The sequence below is a fragment of the Branchiostoma lanceolatum genome, chromosome 18 (genome assembly GCF_035083965.1).
Source record: "Branchiostoma lanceolatum isolate klBraLanc5 chromosome 18, klBraLanc5.hap2, whole genome shotgun sequence".
Lineage (NCBI taxonomy): Eukaryota > Metazoa > Chordata > Leptocardii > Amphioxiformes > Branchiostomatidae > Branchiostoma > Branchiostoma lanceolatum.
The window spans coordinates 13,647,693-13,662,876 of NC_089739.1; the positions used below are offsets into that span (position 1 = coordinate 13,647,693).

The window sequence follows — 15,184 nt, forward strand, 5'->3', positions numbered from 1 at the left end:
CAGCACCGTAAAGGCACCGAGGAGCTCTCGATGGTAAGGCTATACAGGGCTATATAGGGACGGGGTTGTAAAGCAAACCCTTCGTAAAATAGTTTTTTTTTCTATACTCTACATTGACAATTAATCATGATGTCTGTCAAATCATATCAATATATTTATTTTCTGTACTGATTATGACTTATGGCAGTTGCATGAGAACTTCAGTGCCAGCATGGAAAATAACAAGCTCTGCATCATGCATTTTTGACAGCCTATATTTCCAGCCAGCCTTTTTTTATACAGCCGTCCTTGAAGTGAAGTAATTGAAAGTTTAAAAAAGTTAAAGTGACCCAGGCGTCTTGATAAGACGCATAGGGGTGGCGCCCATCTCTACTTCTATAGTCCTTGGGCCACACATTTGTGCAAATCACCACAGCATGGGGTAATTCACTTCCATACTCTTTTCACAAATACTGAGTGCTAAGCAGAGAAAGCAGTATGTACCATTTATAAGTCTTTGAGGCGGCCGGAGATCGAACTCACGACCCACCGTGTGCAAGGCGAACACTTTAGCAACTAGGCCATTGCACCGGTTGAAGTACATGTAATTGAAATCAACCCAGTAAAAAAAACCCGGCGCGCGCTGGTAGATATGGGCGGGCGGGCAACACTCCCAGCACCGTAGAGGTACCGAGGAGCTCCCGGTGGATATGGATACTAGGGTAGATACCGGGAAAATCAAATACTATGACGGGGATGTGAATCAAGCATAATATACATTGTAACAATTGCTTGCAAGGTCCTGTTTAGGATCGATGCTGCTTTATTGACCAAAATATTAAATTTCCGTGCAGTCACCATTATGTGTGTGTGTAGACATATGTATCATACACAAGAAAGAAAGAAGTGGAGCGTAGTTAGTTGGGATGCCATGGAATGATTTCCAGCCGGCCTTTCTGATTATTGCCTGCCCAGGAGCGATGTATTAACTGAAACCGACCCGGCAAAAATTCTCCGGCGCGTGCTAATGAACTGGGCGGGCGGACACCACTCCCAACACCGCAGAGATAGTGACGAGCTCACGATGGCATGACTACCAGCAGGCTAAAAAAAAGACACAGAAGCAAAACGCCTCTAATGTGCAATAATTATTATTTGTGCACCATGATATCATTAATAGTGTCATGTGAATGCAGAAGTGAATAGTTTTAAATGATTTCAGAAAATTTGTGAAATGATCTGATGTTGAATAATGCAATCTTGGAAAGGATTTCAGTCTGGGAAATATCGGAAGTGTTGTGAAACGTCAGGACGTATAAGCTGGTAACTGTGCCATGGTAGACGTGGAAGATATCATGTTATATTTCATATGTTAGTGTACACATGAGCTATGTATCAAGATCTATGTTAATGATCACTAAGTTGAATGCAAAAATATGTTCTTATAGACGTTATCGTATAGTAAGTGTCGCAGGACATTTTCTTGGATGATAAACTACTACTAGTGACTGATATTGGCACCACAATGTGTTACGATGTAACGTTACGTACTGGAACCGAGAAGTTTTGATGTCAAATTTGGAGAGTTCTGAAAATAGAATGTTGAAGCGTAACTTGTATCCTCTCTGACTAGAGGTGGGTACCGGTACCGTGTAACGGTACAGAACCGGTATTCTCTTATGGACCGGTCCGAAAAACCGGTCCAGAAAAAATCAGTGGACCGGCCTATGGACCGATTAGAAAATTCACAGTACCAGGCTACCAGCAGGCGGTCACACATAACCGGTCTAATACAAAATAAGCAGATTTAACAGTCGTGGTTTCCTTTTTCGAAGACGTTAGCTGTTAATCATATGTAGATGAGTCAACAGACGGCGAGCTAGTGCACATTAGTGTGCACCGAGAATAATCACATTATTCTAATATATAATTTGAACATAATTTGTAGGACTCACAGAGACCTTTACTTGTGTCTCGCTCTCCAAAATGTGATGTACTGCGACACTACTATAATCAGGTACAGGTACAGGTCCGGACCTGGACCTGACCCTCTGGACCTGGACCTGGACCGGACCTGAATTTTCTGTACCGGTACCCACCCCTATCTCTGACTGTTCTGTGGTGTGCTGCTGTACGTATGAAGGTTTAGTGAGTGAGTGCGATTATTACAAAAGCACTTGAAATCACATATTTCGTTGTTTTGATAATTTTTCATGAGTTGTAAATTCAAGTAACGTTATCAACTTGTTTCAAGTTAAAGGAAGCGTCAAAGAATCCTGGTAATATACATGTACTGTATAAACAAGGAAAAGAATTTGAGCAAAAAGATCACATCGGAACAAAATCATTATCCTATGCCCACATTTCTAAAACAATATACACGATATGGTCAGCAGTAACCGCTAATAAAAACATATCGTAACAGATCAGATTTTGAACATACTGTGTTTACAATAAGGATAAATTTGTTGTTCCATGTTGCCGCGCTGAACATTGGAATAAACATCAGGTTGAGCTGAGGCACAGACTAATAACGCTGTACCGGGTGGAAATCGTTTTATGACAAAAATGTCAGTAACGGTGTTTGCTATTCATCACAGGTTGTTTTGATCGGTGTGGCCTTTGAACATTTTGCGCAGTTTTCATCTCAGTGTTCTTTGATTAAAGGCAACCAAAGCAATATTAGGGCTCGAAAATCAGATGTGAAAATCAATTTATAATTATTTAGTCATTTCTATACATGATTAGTTCAAACAACACTCTCAGAATGTATAGCGATATCCATGATGCAAAAATATGACTTCGATGTAATGTAAGAATTCACTGAAAATTGTCGCCGGGTTTTTGTAGGCTCGCAAAACTAAGGGGATCATCGTATGGCATTTTTTCCACGGTTTCAAAATGCTCAAAGTATGAAGTTATTACACAAATGTGGTAGACAGTGTTAGTAAATGTCAATACGATAAAGATTTTAACATTTTTTTATTTTCATTTTTTTGGTCCCTAATTTTTACCTTCGCCGAGAAGGTTATGCAGAGGGTAGCGTTTGTTTGTCTGTTTGTCTGTTTGTAGTGGCACAGAATAACTCAAGAACGCCTTGATGGATTGTCTTGGTATTTGGTGTGTTGGTAGGTTTTGATGAGACCTAAAAACGATGAGATTTTGGGCCCCCTAGCGGCTTCTTACGGTACTGAAGCGGAACTTCCTGGTTTGATATATCGTGTTCTGGACATGCTATGGAACTTATTTTTGAGTGGTAGATAGATCTTTGGACAGAGAGTAAGTGGTGTGGGTTAGGGCCCCCTAGTGGCTTTTTTGGAACTGCAGGAGCAGGTTTTGCGTCTGACTTTGAAAGGGAATAACTCAAGAAGGGCTTGATGGATGGTAATGATTTTTGGTAGGTAGATAGCTTGAGTGATGATGTACATGATTAGACACCTCTTATGCAAATCAGTATCTAATTTGCATAATTAATGAGGAAAGTTTACACATCCGCCAAATTCCATGATAGGACTCTGAAACATGTGACATATGTAACTGAGGAAGAGAGAAATATCAATTGATATGAACTATGCAAATGAAGACCTCATTTGCATAATTAATGAGGAAATACTGTAACAAGATGGGCTTGATGGATGGTCATTATTTTTGGTATGTAGATAGCTTGTGTGATGCTTAGTATGATTGGACAATAATTATGCAAATCAGATTCTAATTTATATAATTAATGAGGCAAATTTAAAAATCCGCTTTTTTCCATGATATGACTATTCAAATTGTAACTGAGGAAGAGAGAAATGTTTATAGATAGAAAATATGCTAATGTGGGCTAATTTCCATACTTAATGAGTAACTTCTCTAATTCCACACTGGCAAATGACGGCAATTTCATACATTCAATACTTTTTTTTGGCATCGGGACGTTATGTGAATGTAAACATCGTTGAATCAAATTATGCTAATAAGGGCCTCATTTGCATAATGAATGAAAAATATTAGCATAACCTTCTTTGTTGAGCTCATAATTTGTTAAGCTCATACTTTGGACATGTTATATTTTAAGACAATGAACTGGTATGATTTATAATTGATGAGAAACCCTCCTAATACATCAGTCATAAAGGTTGGAATCATTTGGCGAAGGTGTGAGGTCGTGGAACTCTAGTTTTATATTTTTTTATCAAACAATATAGATAACAAATACAGACAAGATGGCAACGCACTTAAGTTAATACAACTTATATTAACGCCCCATCATACAAGACAGGAACATAATTTAAACAGTTATGTACTTATCTACACAAACATTGATACATAAATGAAAGCATTCAATACATGTGTTTCTTGCACGATTGACGCCATCGACAAATCTATTAGATGAAACGTCAAACAACAACATGTTCGAACATGAGATGATTAAACTCGCCGGTTTAAGCTATTGAGAACTTGAATATACGGCGATTTACATTTGACTATATTTCATCCCAAGTGTCTGGTGTGTTTGTGTGTGTGTGTGTGAGAAGTTCGTGTGTGTGTTCGTGTGAGCAGTTCGTGTGTGTGTGTGTGCGTGTGTGTATGGTGTGCGTCCACTATGTCATGATGGTGCGCGTCCAGTGTGTGTGTGTGTGTATGGTGTGTGTGTGTGTGTGTGTGTGTGTGTGTGTGTGTGTGTGTGTGCGTGTGTGTGTGCGTGTGTGTGTGTGTGTGTGTATGGTGTGCGTCCAGTGTGTGTGTGTGTGTGTGTGTGTGCGCGCGCGGTGTGTGTGTGTGTTCGTGCCGTATGTGTGTGTGAACGCAACCTTGAAAACTTCATGCCCCTAATCAAGGACTCTTTTAATTTTTCACCTCCTTGCCCTAATATACACAGTGCTGCGTTCCAATAGATACAGAAAATAACCTCCTTGGTATCCAGTAATATTTTTTTTGTTCGTGATGTTTGAGGGATGACGGATCATGACGGGGCACTGTGGGTAAGGGATTGAAGTCTGCCATCTCTGACTGCCTTGTTTCTAGTTAACGGGAAACACCCCTACGCACGAGTGGACGATTCTGCACGCCCGCAAAGGATTGTGGTACTCAAAGAAAGACAGCGCGTTGCCTGAATTTTGTGTCAGTTTTCGGGACTTCATCACGATAAAAATGCCGATTTTAGAGAAGAGGAAAGCCCAGGAGATGGCCCTGGTGGCCGCCAAGAGACAGAGGAACGAACTGGTCGCAGTGGCGTCTCAGGAAAGGCAACTCTTACATGCAGTAAGTGTATTTTTTTTCCTGCAGTTCAGAACGCACGCCTCAGAATGGTGGGAGGGGGGCACAGACTCTTGATCTTACGAAAATTCATAAATTTGGATCTGGTTTGAAACAAATTATATAGGTACATAATTTTGCAAACTGCAAGTTACACATTCACCGGCGAGATCACGAGCCAACATTGTTTTTGTCTAAATTAATGTAAGGCTATGTTGTAACGTTAACTGTTGTTGGGCACTGTTTGTATCTGTTTTGAAGCGTTGTTTTAACGGAGGGTGCTGCAACTGCTGAGACCATTAAAAATCATGCCGAAGTTGCAGCACCCTCCGTTACACCCCTACAAATTATGCCTACCAAATTATGATGAGCACTTTAACAGTAGAATTATGAATATGATAGACAACAAACAAAGCACACAGGAAACAGCACAAGTCTGTGAAACTGGGATTTTTTTCAGTATATAACGTAAGTTGCATATTATTTGTTCAAAAAATGAAAAATGCTAAGATTGGGTCATTCCCCCCCAAAAAAAATACAGGTTGATAGAGTTGTTTCCTTGATCATGTATAATCTTTGCAGGGCCCACCGCGAACTTCCAGTCTCCAGGCTCCCATCATGCTCTTGTCGGGTCACGAAGGAGAAATCTACGCAGCCAAGTTCCACCCAGAGGGGAACCTACTGGCCTCCGGATCGTTTGACAGGAACATTTGTGAGTATTGTGTAGCCGCTATCTGGTTCTGCTAGTGAACAACACCCCTTTGTTGGGGTAAGCGTCGTGTTGGCGTAGTGGCAGGGTGTTTGGCCCAAGAACCCAGAGATAACGGGTTCGAATCCGGGGTTCCCTGATATGTTGCGTTGACGTTGTGCCCTTAGGAAAGGCACTTCACACAACTTTCCCCACTTTACTCAGGTGAAAATGACTACCTACATGTAGCTTCGGTTAGGGACGTCCCTCGGATAGGACGTTAAATGGAGGTCCCGTGTTTGAGGAGAGCCACACCTCAAGCACGTTAAAGAATCCAACACACTTATCGAAAAGAGTAGGGGTGATCCTGTGTGTGTGTGGATCATATAAATCTGTCCGGATATGCAGCTTGTACTCCTAAGTACAAACCTGGTGTGTTACGCCTTGATGTGGTTTACCGGGTACGCAGTATTAACAAACAAAAGCGTTCCGGGGTAGAAGGGCACACTTCTTGGCGTTTCCTTAGGTGATTTGCGACTCTGAACTTTTCCAAATTTTGCTCTTGTGTACCTGAGTACGGTGGGGTCGGGAGTACCAATCTGTGGCAGTTCTGGTGAAATAAGAGTATGTGTAGCAAGCCTTGTGGAAGGGCATTGTTTTGAACAATTTTGATGGTTGTGACGAGATTGGCGTGGTTTTGGCTGCAGGTACATGTATCTGTCGACCGTTATTGTTACTTGTATTGGGGGGATGATGGTATTGGCGCAGGCGCCTAGACCCTACGGTGAGAGAGCTCAAGAATAAACAGGGCATTAAAACATTGAAAGCCTTTCTTGGTGGGCTTTTTGGTGAACTCTTGGCAAGTCTGGGGTGGGTATGACAGTTCAGACTTCATAATTTTAGAATATGTTGACAAAAACGACCTTTCTTCATCTTTTTGTCTTCTGGACCCCCGGGAGATAGTGTGATGGTCGCGATCGGCCCTTATAAGGGAAATGGACTGACTCAAGTGCTCTCGCTCGGGGGTGTTTCCCCGGAGACTAGCCGTATAGAAGTTCTCGTAATTCTGATAGATGACAGTCTACAGAAGTGGTAAAAAATTGAGGGTAAGTTTTCTTGGTCAGGATCTTTGGTTCCTGAGATAATGACACCTAATTTCTGTCAACTTCCCCATGGGGATGCATGTATTATTGGCCCAAATTGGAATGTCCTAATCCCCCCTGAAGGGAATCTGTAGAAGTGTAGGCAAGCCATTTCTGCTATTTCTATGGGGTTTTCAGTTCTAATCTGCTATCTAAGCAAAGGATAGGCTTATGTTGACTCATATTCATTCATGAATTGTCTCATTTTTAGGATTTTGGGCCTTTTTCCTTACTTTTTAACCCTGCAGCCAAACTCAGTCTCCTCAGGAATGGATCCTGTATACTAGGGGGTGAACTGTAGGTGTCTACCTGGCAGGGGGTAGGTGCTGGGGGGGGGGGGGTATGGCAGTAGGTGTCGGGTAATCGGGAGTGGTCCGGGACCTGGTAAACATTGTGTTTTGCCATTGTCAAGGTCATCTCTATGCCCTGGGCCTTGCATACACCTGTCCCGTGTGGTGGTCAGAGCCCCTTAGATGGACTTTTTTTCTGCTTTGACAGGTTGCAACGGGGAAATACAGGGTAGGACTATAGTTGGCAAAGCCCTTCTGTACTCAGGTGATCATATTTTGACTTAATTTTCTTCTCCTGTCAATTTTCCCCCATATTACCTATGAGTTTGCCATCATAACCCTATATAGCTGACACCTGTTGAGTGATCAGGTCCCAGGGGACTGGTTCTTGTCAGAGAACTTTAATACTCAGGATTTTAATTTACTACCCTACACTGCACTGTGTGAGATGATTGACAACTGTCAGCTTTGAACCTGATTTTCCTAGAAGGGGGGATGATGGTATTGGCGCAGGCGCCTAGACCCTACGGTGAGAGAGCTCAAGAATAAACAGGGCATTAAAACATTGAAAGCCTTTCTTGGTGGGCTTTTTGGTGAACTCTTGGCAAGTCTGGGGTGGGTATGACAGTTCAGACTTCATAATTTTAGAATATGTTGACAAAAACGACCTTTCTTCATCTTTTTGTCTTCTGGACCCCTGGGAGATAGTGTGATGGTCGCGATCGGCCCTTATAAGGGAAATGGACTGACTCAAGTGCTCTCGCTCGGGGGTGTTTCCCCGGAGACTAGCCGTATAGAAGTTCTCGTAATTCTGATAGATGACAGTCTACAGAAGTGGTAAAAAATTGAGGGTAAGTTTTCTTGGTCAGGATCTTTGGTTCCTGAGATAATGACACCTAATTTCTGTCAACTTCCCCATAGGGATGCATGTATTATTGGCCCAAATTGGAATGTCCTAATCCCCCCTATTAGAGTGTTTATCCGGGAACCGAGAGTTCTGGGTTCGAATCTGTAGACTTGCCCAAATGTTGTACCATTGGGGAAGGTACTTAACACAGATTTTCTCACTTCACTCTGGTTATGGACATCTTTTAGGTAGGACCTTATATGGAGGTTCCGTGTTTAGGGAGAGCCACACCTCGAGTACATTACAGAGTCCACTCTCAATTATTAAAAAGAGAAAGAATAGGAGTCTATCCTGGTGTTAGGGGATCAAACTTACAGTCTTTGTACCTTGTGTAACATGCTTATGATAATATAGCCCTCAACTAAATGATAACAAAGAAGAATCCACAACTCTTTACAAAGGAAATGAAATGATTTAACAGTGGAGAGGTAAATACGGAAACTGCAAAAAAATTAAGTACTTCTTGTCCGGACATGTTGTAAGGGATTGCATTCGTCATTTCGGATGGTGACGTAAAGCCGGCAGCCCCGTGTATGAGGGAGCTTCGGGCGTAAGCCTCAAGCGTCAAACCTCTGCACGTAAAAGAACCCAACACACTTATCGAGAAGAGTAGGGGTGACCCGGTGTGCTTGGCCAAAAAACGCGAGCCGTGGCGAAGCTGCATTGCACTACCACTAGCTACTTGAAAACGCATTACGCTTCACCTCAATTGAGGATGACTGCTTTACCTTACCTTACCTTTTTGTCGGCAGTCCTGTGGAACGTGTATGGAGACTGTGAGAACTACGCCGTGTTGAACGGACACTCCGGAGCCATCATGGAACTACAGTTCTCAACTGACGGCAGGTGAGTAACCTTTAGGTAGTAAATTTTTATTTAACGAACTCACAGACATATATATACTGAGTCTGTGATGTTCTTGTTCTGACAAATCCTGGTGAGTACTTCAGCTTAGGCCACACCAATTTAATTTCTTGGTTAACAGATTTTTTCTTTAATTTTAGCCCACAAAAATCATTAAAACAGAAGGCTGGGATGAAAACTTGCACCTATTACTATTAGCCCTGTTCACTCCCTGAAATTGTGTGCACTAAAGTTTAGTGCACACAATTTCAGGGAGTGAACAGTCTAAAGTACAAACATTCCTCTGAGATTCTGTTTTCATGTTGATTTTCCAATCTAGCATTTTTTTTTGAAATTCCGTTAAACAAGAAATTAAAATGGTGTGGCCTAATCCACTCATCCATCATCAAAGTTTACAAATGAGCTAAATTCTATGATAGACTAGGAACAAAAATACTTCCTATTTCACAGATGTGACAAAAAAACGTCTGCTAGATGTTGTAATCAGTTTAAACATGCTTGTCCTTGTTGAAAGTCAACCATTATTTGAACAATTCACGTCCAGGTCCAAACCTGTACCTAAACCTGTGTACCTTTACCCGTACCTAAAATTGTTCAAGTACTCAGCTCTAACTTACTATTCTAATGCAGGGTTCTAGCCAGATTCCCATCATTCCATTATTTGAGGGAATTTTGTTGCAAATGATGGAAAATTTCTTAGACCTTTTCATCAAATTTGACGGACAAAAATCCATGAGTAAAAATGTCAAAATTTGAATAAATTGATAAAAGTTTGTACATGGTGACGGAAAAAGACGACTGTATGATCTTTCCGTCAATGGGAATTGGGATGATGGAAAAAAATTTCAAGCTAGCTTCAAAGCTGTAACGTCTGCATTTTGTTCCAGTACGCTTTTCTCTGCGTCCACGGACAAAACGGTGGGTCTGTTCGACATGGAGACAGGCACAAGAATCAAGCGGTTGAAGGGGCACTCCACGTTCGTCAACTCGTGTCACCCCTCCCGCCGCGGGCCGCAGATGGTCGTGAGCGGGAGCGACGACAGCACCATCAGGGTGAGGCGTCTCTCTTTCCAGGGCTGGAAATACTGTAAATCACTTTATCTTCACCGTAGCAAAATTTCACGGTGTAAAGAAAATGGATTACCAATGAAGATGTTTCTAGACGAGTGGCTTTTGCTCTTAACTGTGTATGAATATTGGATATTTGTGCGCTGTTACATGTTATGTTATGTTACATGCGTATTGTTTTTGATTAATTGTGGATGATGTTGTGTATATAGTGCTTGTGTAATGCTGCAAGGTTGATTTAATAATTAAAACTAAAAGTGAAATTGATTTTCACTGAACTTCACGGTGGCGGCAAGTGATTTACAGAACGGATGTGTGAAGGAATCATAAATAATTACAACAGGTTTTTTCTCGGCGATGATAAGTTCACGGTACAGAGGTGACAGTGAAAACAGTGAACATACAGTTACAGTGAAAGAAACAATAATTACAGTACTCACTACTGGCTGGATGTGCACTTTTGCAGCTGTGCACCTAAGTTTTGACTGTGGATGCACCTAGATATTTGAGTAGGGTAACGAACATAAAGGTACTATCGTACACCAATGTACAGTATATCTTGACATCAAACCTTTGAAGACATCCAGATCATTTTTTTTCCAAACAACTTTCAATCTGAAAACACTCTTTCAAGAAATAGCTCACACCTCCAACATGGAATTGGGGGATTTGCTTTTACCAGTGTTGTGGTTTTAGATGAATTAGGATCTAGGAAAACATATTTTTCCTTTCCTTTGCAGCTTTGGGACACCAGAAAGAAAGGATCGGCACAAACCTTCCAGAACACATACCAAGTCACATCGGTCTCCTTTAATGACACTAGCGACCAAATCTTGTCTGGAGGCATTGATAACGATATCAAGGTATGTCACATCATTTCATGTTTATTTTGTTTTTATTTATTGATCTTGATACATATTTGTAGTCCCTTTAGCACTATAGGGATGATTTCTATGTTAGTTAAAGCCCTTCCTGCACCAGATGCTGCATAGAGTGGTGCCCATCTCCGTTTCAATGGCCCTTGGGCCGCTCATTTTTGTGCCATCACTTCAGCAGGGGGTGGTATATATATTGCTGTGTGTTCGACTGCCATAGTCTTTCCCAAATGCTAAGTGCTAAGCAGAGAAAGCAGTATGTACCATTTTTTAAAGTCTTTGTTATGACTTGACTGGGCATCAAACACTCTGCTCACTTCCAAGGGAGCCTGTAAACAAAATAAAAACAAAGTATAATAAAAGGTCTTAGAATCACTTCAAAATACAAACCCTTGAATGTCATGTTTATTTCCTTTCCATCACAGTGCTGGGACCTGAGGAAAAATGACGTCATCTACAAAATGCGGGGTCACATGGACACTGTTACAGGACTGAGTCTTAGCAAGGACGGGTCCTACCTGCTATCCTGTGCCATGGATAACACAGGTGAAAACAACCAGGAAACTGAGTCCTGTCACATTATCATACCTATAGCCATACTGTAAAATCGTTTACTTTTGTGATGATTTGATTTCGCAGTAGGAGGAAAACATAGGTTTTAAAGTTGCTTTTTAAACAATTCTGTGGTACTCATACAAATGCATATTCACAGTCACCACGAAAAAGATAAAATCACCACAAGTTACAGTAAGGCCACACCATTTTAATTTCTCGGTTAATGGAATTTAAAAAAATGCTAGATTGCAAAATCAACATGAAAACATAATCTCAGAGGAAAGTTTGTACTTTGGTGCACAAAATTTCAGGGAGTGAACAGGGTCAGGTGCAAGTTTTCACCCCAGCCTTCTGTTTTCATGATTTTTTGTGTGCTAAAATTACAAATCTGTTAACCAAGAAATTAAATTGGTGTGGCCTAAAAGTGTAGTCTTTAAGTTAACCTTTCGCACTCTGAAGTAGCTGTTTGGCAACCAATTCCCTGTTGGTGATAGAGTAAGGTAGCATGGAGAAGGTTAATACAAGGAGTTTGTCTCCTGAGAAAATGCCTTTTTACTGTTATCTAAACAGTCCATAACATTATACAGTACTACTACTCGTAACTGTTATTCACTATTTTAAAGGGTAATGAAGTATGGAACCAGATATAGTTGGGAAGCTGTTCCAGACTTCCAAGTTTGTCACACTTCTTAATACAAGAGCCTACATACAATTCTTGTTGTAACAGTCTTGATTTTTTATTTCCCTTCCCTTCAGTGCGTATCTGGGACGTGAGACCGTTTGCACCACAGGAGAGATGTGTGAAGATATTCCAGGGGAACCAGCACAGTTTTGAAAAGGTAGATACAGTAGTTAATTACCTCTGGTTTTCTACTACTTTTGGTTTGTTTCTTTGTCTAGCAACAGTCTAAAATGCAGGGCTTGAAATGACCAGTATTATTTCATGAAAGTTCATTGCCAGCATAGTCCAGTGGTCAGGGGTGCCAAAGAATCCATACAAATTTTATGGAATTCAAACGAGTTTTACAGAATACATACGATCCATTACTAGGAAATATATGATCCTTACTATTTCTTGGGTCACATGACACGACTGCCAAATTCAAGATGGCGGATTCGGGATAACCAGTTCTTCATACGATATCTTGGCAGCCGCGTATCCCATCCTGCTGAACTCTAGAGTCTAAGTATCTCAAGCTACACTAAATTAAGACTGATGTAGGCTTAGACCAACTAGGAGGACCAGACAAAGCTAGATTCGGTGCTAGCGCGATGGCAAACAAATTAGTAAGGATCGTATGTTTCTTTAGTAATGGCTCGTATGTATTCGGTAAAATTTGTATGTTTCTTAGTAATGGATGGTATGTATTCTGTAAAATTCGTATATTTCTCATAATGGATCGTATGTATTCCGTAAAACTCATATGAATTCCGTAAAATTTGTATGAATTCTGTAAAATTGGTATGAATTCTTTGGCACCCCTGGTGGTTTAACAGTAATTACCCTGCTTCTGAAGTCATTTAAATCTCAGCTCACCCTTACATGCAAACTCCTGGGAAGTTTTGAAGCCCTTACACTGGGATGTGAAGCTGTGATCAACTGTTCTTTGTTTTGTTGAAAAGAGCTAGGAGTACAGTTACCAGTAAAACTGTACATAGCATTCTCTGTCATGACCATTAAAAGAGTAGCTCTTCAGTTCAATTGGGGTAAACTGGTTCGTGATCACTTTTATCTATTCATTACCGTTTGATCCCTACCAGAACCTGATTAGGTGTAACTGGTCGCCGGATGGAAGTAAGGTCACGGCAGGCTCCGCCGACCGTTTCGTGTACGTGTGGGACACCACCTCACGCCGCATCCTCTACAAACTCCCCGGACACGACGGTTCCATCAACGAAGTCGACTTCCACCCTTACGAACCCATCGGTGAGTAAAACATATCAACAGTCTAATAATCTTAGCTAGGGGTGGATACCGGTTCGGCTTAATAAGGTCCAAGTCCAAGTTTAGGTCCAGAGATTTAGGTTCAGGTCCGGACCTGAACCTAGACCTGATCCTGTCCAGTTAATGTTTTGTTTTATTAGACCAATATTAAGCATAGAGAATTATTACTGACACGCACGACTATAAAAGTTTCGTGGTGCAAACACTTTCAAGATACACCAGTGTTTGATATTTGAATGTTGCACTTATTTTAAATGCCTTTTTCTGTCAGAGGGGAGACTCAAAACACTTTACATCAAACAAAATAGAAAAATATATTTGTACTTTGTTCAGTTTTTTTTGGACACAGGTTTTTGGCTTTCAGGTTTTTTGGACTCGGTTCTTGGATGTTATAAAGGTCCGAATCAGGTCCAGCAAACCGGCATCCACCCCTAATTTTAGCCCAATTTACACTTGTTCTTTGAAACTGTAGTACTACACATTGTAGTCTACTTCTCTAGTCCGCTTTACGCTCACTGACAGGAAGCCTAGTAGGAATTTCAGCACGCTTTTGATATTTGTGAAAAACTTTTTTTTTTTTCTGATGCGAGGCACCCAGGAAAAGGGCCTGACAGCTTGGTTTTACAGTAGAAACTAGTGACTGACCGTATATGACCCAAATAGAACACGTGTTCTGTTCGAATTACGTCATATTGAACATGATTGTTGAGGTTGCTGCCTTCGAAAATACAGGTTCTCTTTACACCCGGTTCAAAGTCTCATAGAACCTCCGCCAAAGTGTAGTACGGCAGCCTCTACACCTTTGTAGTAGACTACGACGTGTAGTATTACAGTTAAAAGAACAAGTGTGAAATGGGCCTTAAGTTAGCTTTAAATGCTATACACTGTATTCCTTTTCCGATAGGAAAAAACAAGAAAGCATTGTGACAAAATCATTTTGTGTTGTCTTCTCTTTTTCCAGTGCTGTCAGCTTCCAGTGACAAGAAGATTTACTTGGGGGAGATCCAGTGATGTCAGGGGGCTATCCACCACTAAGGGGAGATCCACTAACATCAGCACACCGCTTTATACATTGAGCAGCAGTTGTAGTATATGTACGACAGAAAAACAGTTACTCTCCTATCCTAGTAAGCATAGGTAACCCCTTCTGCTTAACTACTTGTATATAATGTAAGCAATGCTGAAGACCTTACTATACTTAAAGGCACCCAGAGCATTTGATGAGACTTGAAAACTGGAAATATTCTAGTTCTGTAATCTTTAAGAAATTGACAATTCACGCCACTGTTTATCACATTTGTGTTCAGATTTTTTTCAAAAGTGAGCAAAAACGGCACAAAAATAATCTACATGGTACTCTCTCATTGGTCGAACCGCTAATTGTGATGGACAGTCAGATTTTCTATCAGTTCTCACCACACAATACCTGTGATCGTATCTTTGCTCATTTAATTTTGATATGTAAGGGTATAGTGTTATTGACATTTACTATGTGTAGGAAAGACTAGAAATTTGAGTTTTTTAATTCAAGTTTCAATCCTCATAAAATGCTCTGGATGCCTTGAATCTTGAAACTTTTGCAGTGGTTCTATTATTATTTCTCAGCTTTTTCGTTACCTCTCCACCG

General features: G+C 40.9%; 1 protein-coding gene across 1 annotated transcript; it reads left to right on the plus strand.

Annotated features, from left to right (window-relative positions):
- The first annotated feature begins 5,034 nt into the window (after nt 1-5,034).
- On the plus strand, nt 5,035-14,674 carry LOC136424215 (U5 small nuclear ribonucleoprotein 40 kDa protein-like). The gene is made up of 9 exons (XM_066412739.1): nt 5,035-5,229; nt 5,806-5,935; nt 9,003-9,096; nt 10,002-10,167; nt 10,923-11,045; nt 11,483-11,603; nt 12,369-12,451; nt 13,374-13,539; nt 14,519-14,674. Exons 1-9 carry the CDS (start codon nt 5,119-5,121, stop codon nt 14,566-14,568), a joined length of 1,044 nt encoding a protein of 347 aa, XP_066268836.1. The 5' UTR covers nt 5,035-5,118; the 3' UTR covers nt 14,569-14,674.
- The last annotated feature ends 510 nt before the right edge of the window (nt 14,675-15,184 follow it).

What these genes read in the sequence shown, in the direction of transcription:
- LOC136424215 (XM_066412739.1), top strand. Translation starts at nt 5,119, where the DNA reads ATGCCGATTTTAGAGAAGAGGAAAGCCCAGGAGATGGCCCTGGTGGCC. An exon ending in CAGTTCTCAACTGACGGCAG is followed by an intron (nt 9,097 to 10,001) that starts GTGAGTAACCTT and finishes ATTTTGTTCCAG; the next exon opens with TACGCTTTTCTCTGCGTCCA. An exon ending in GCATTGATAACGATATCAAG is followed by an intron (nt 11,046 to 11,482) that starts GTATGTCACATC and finishes TTTCCATCACAG; the next exon opens with TGCTGGGACCTGAGGAAAAA.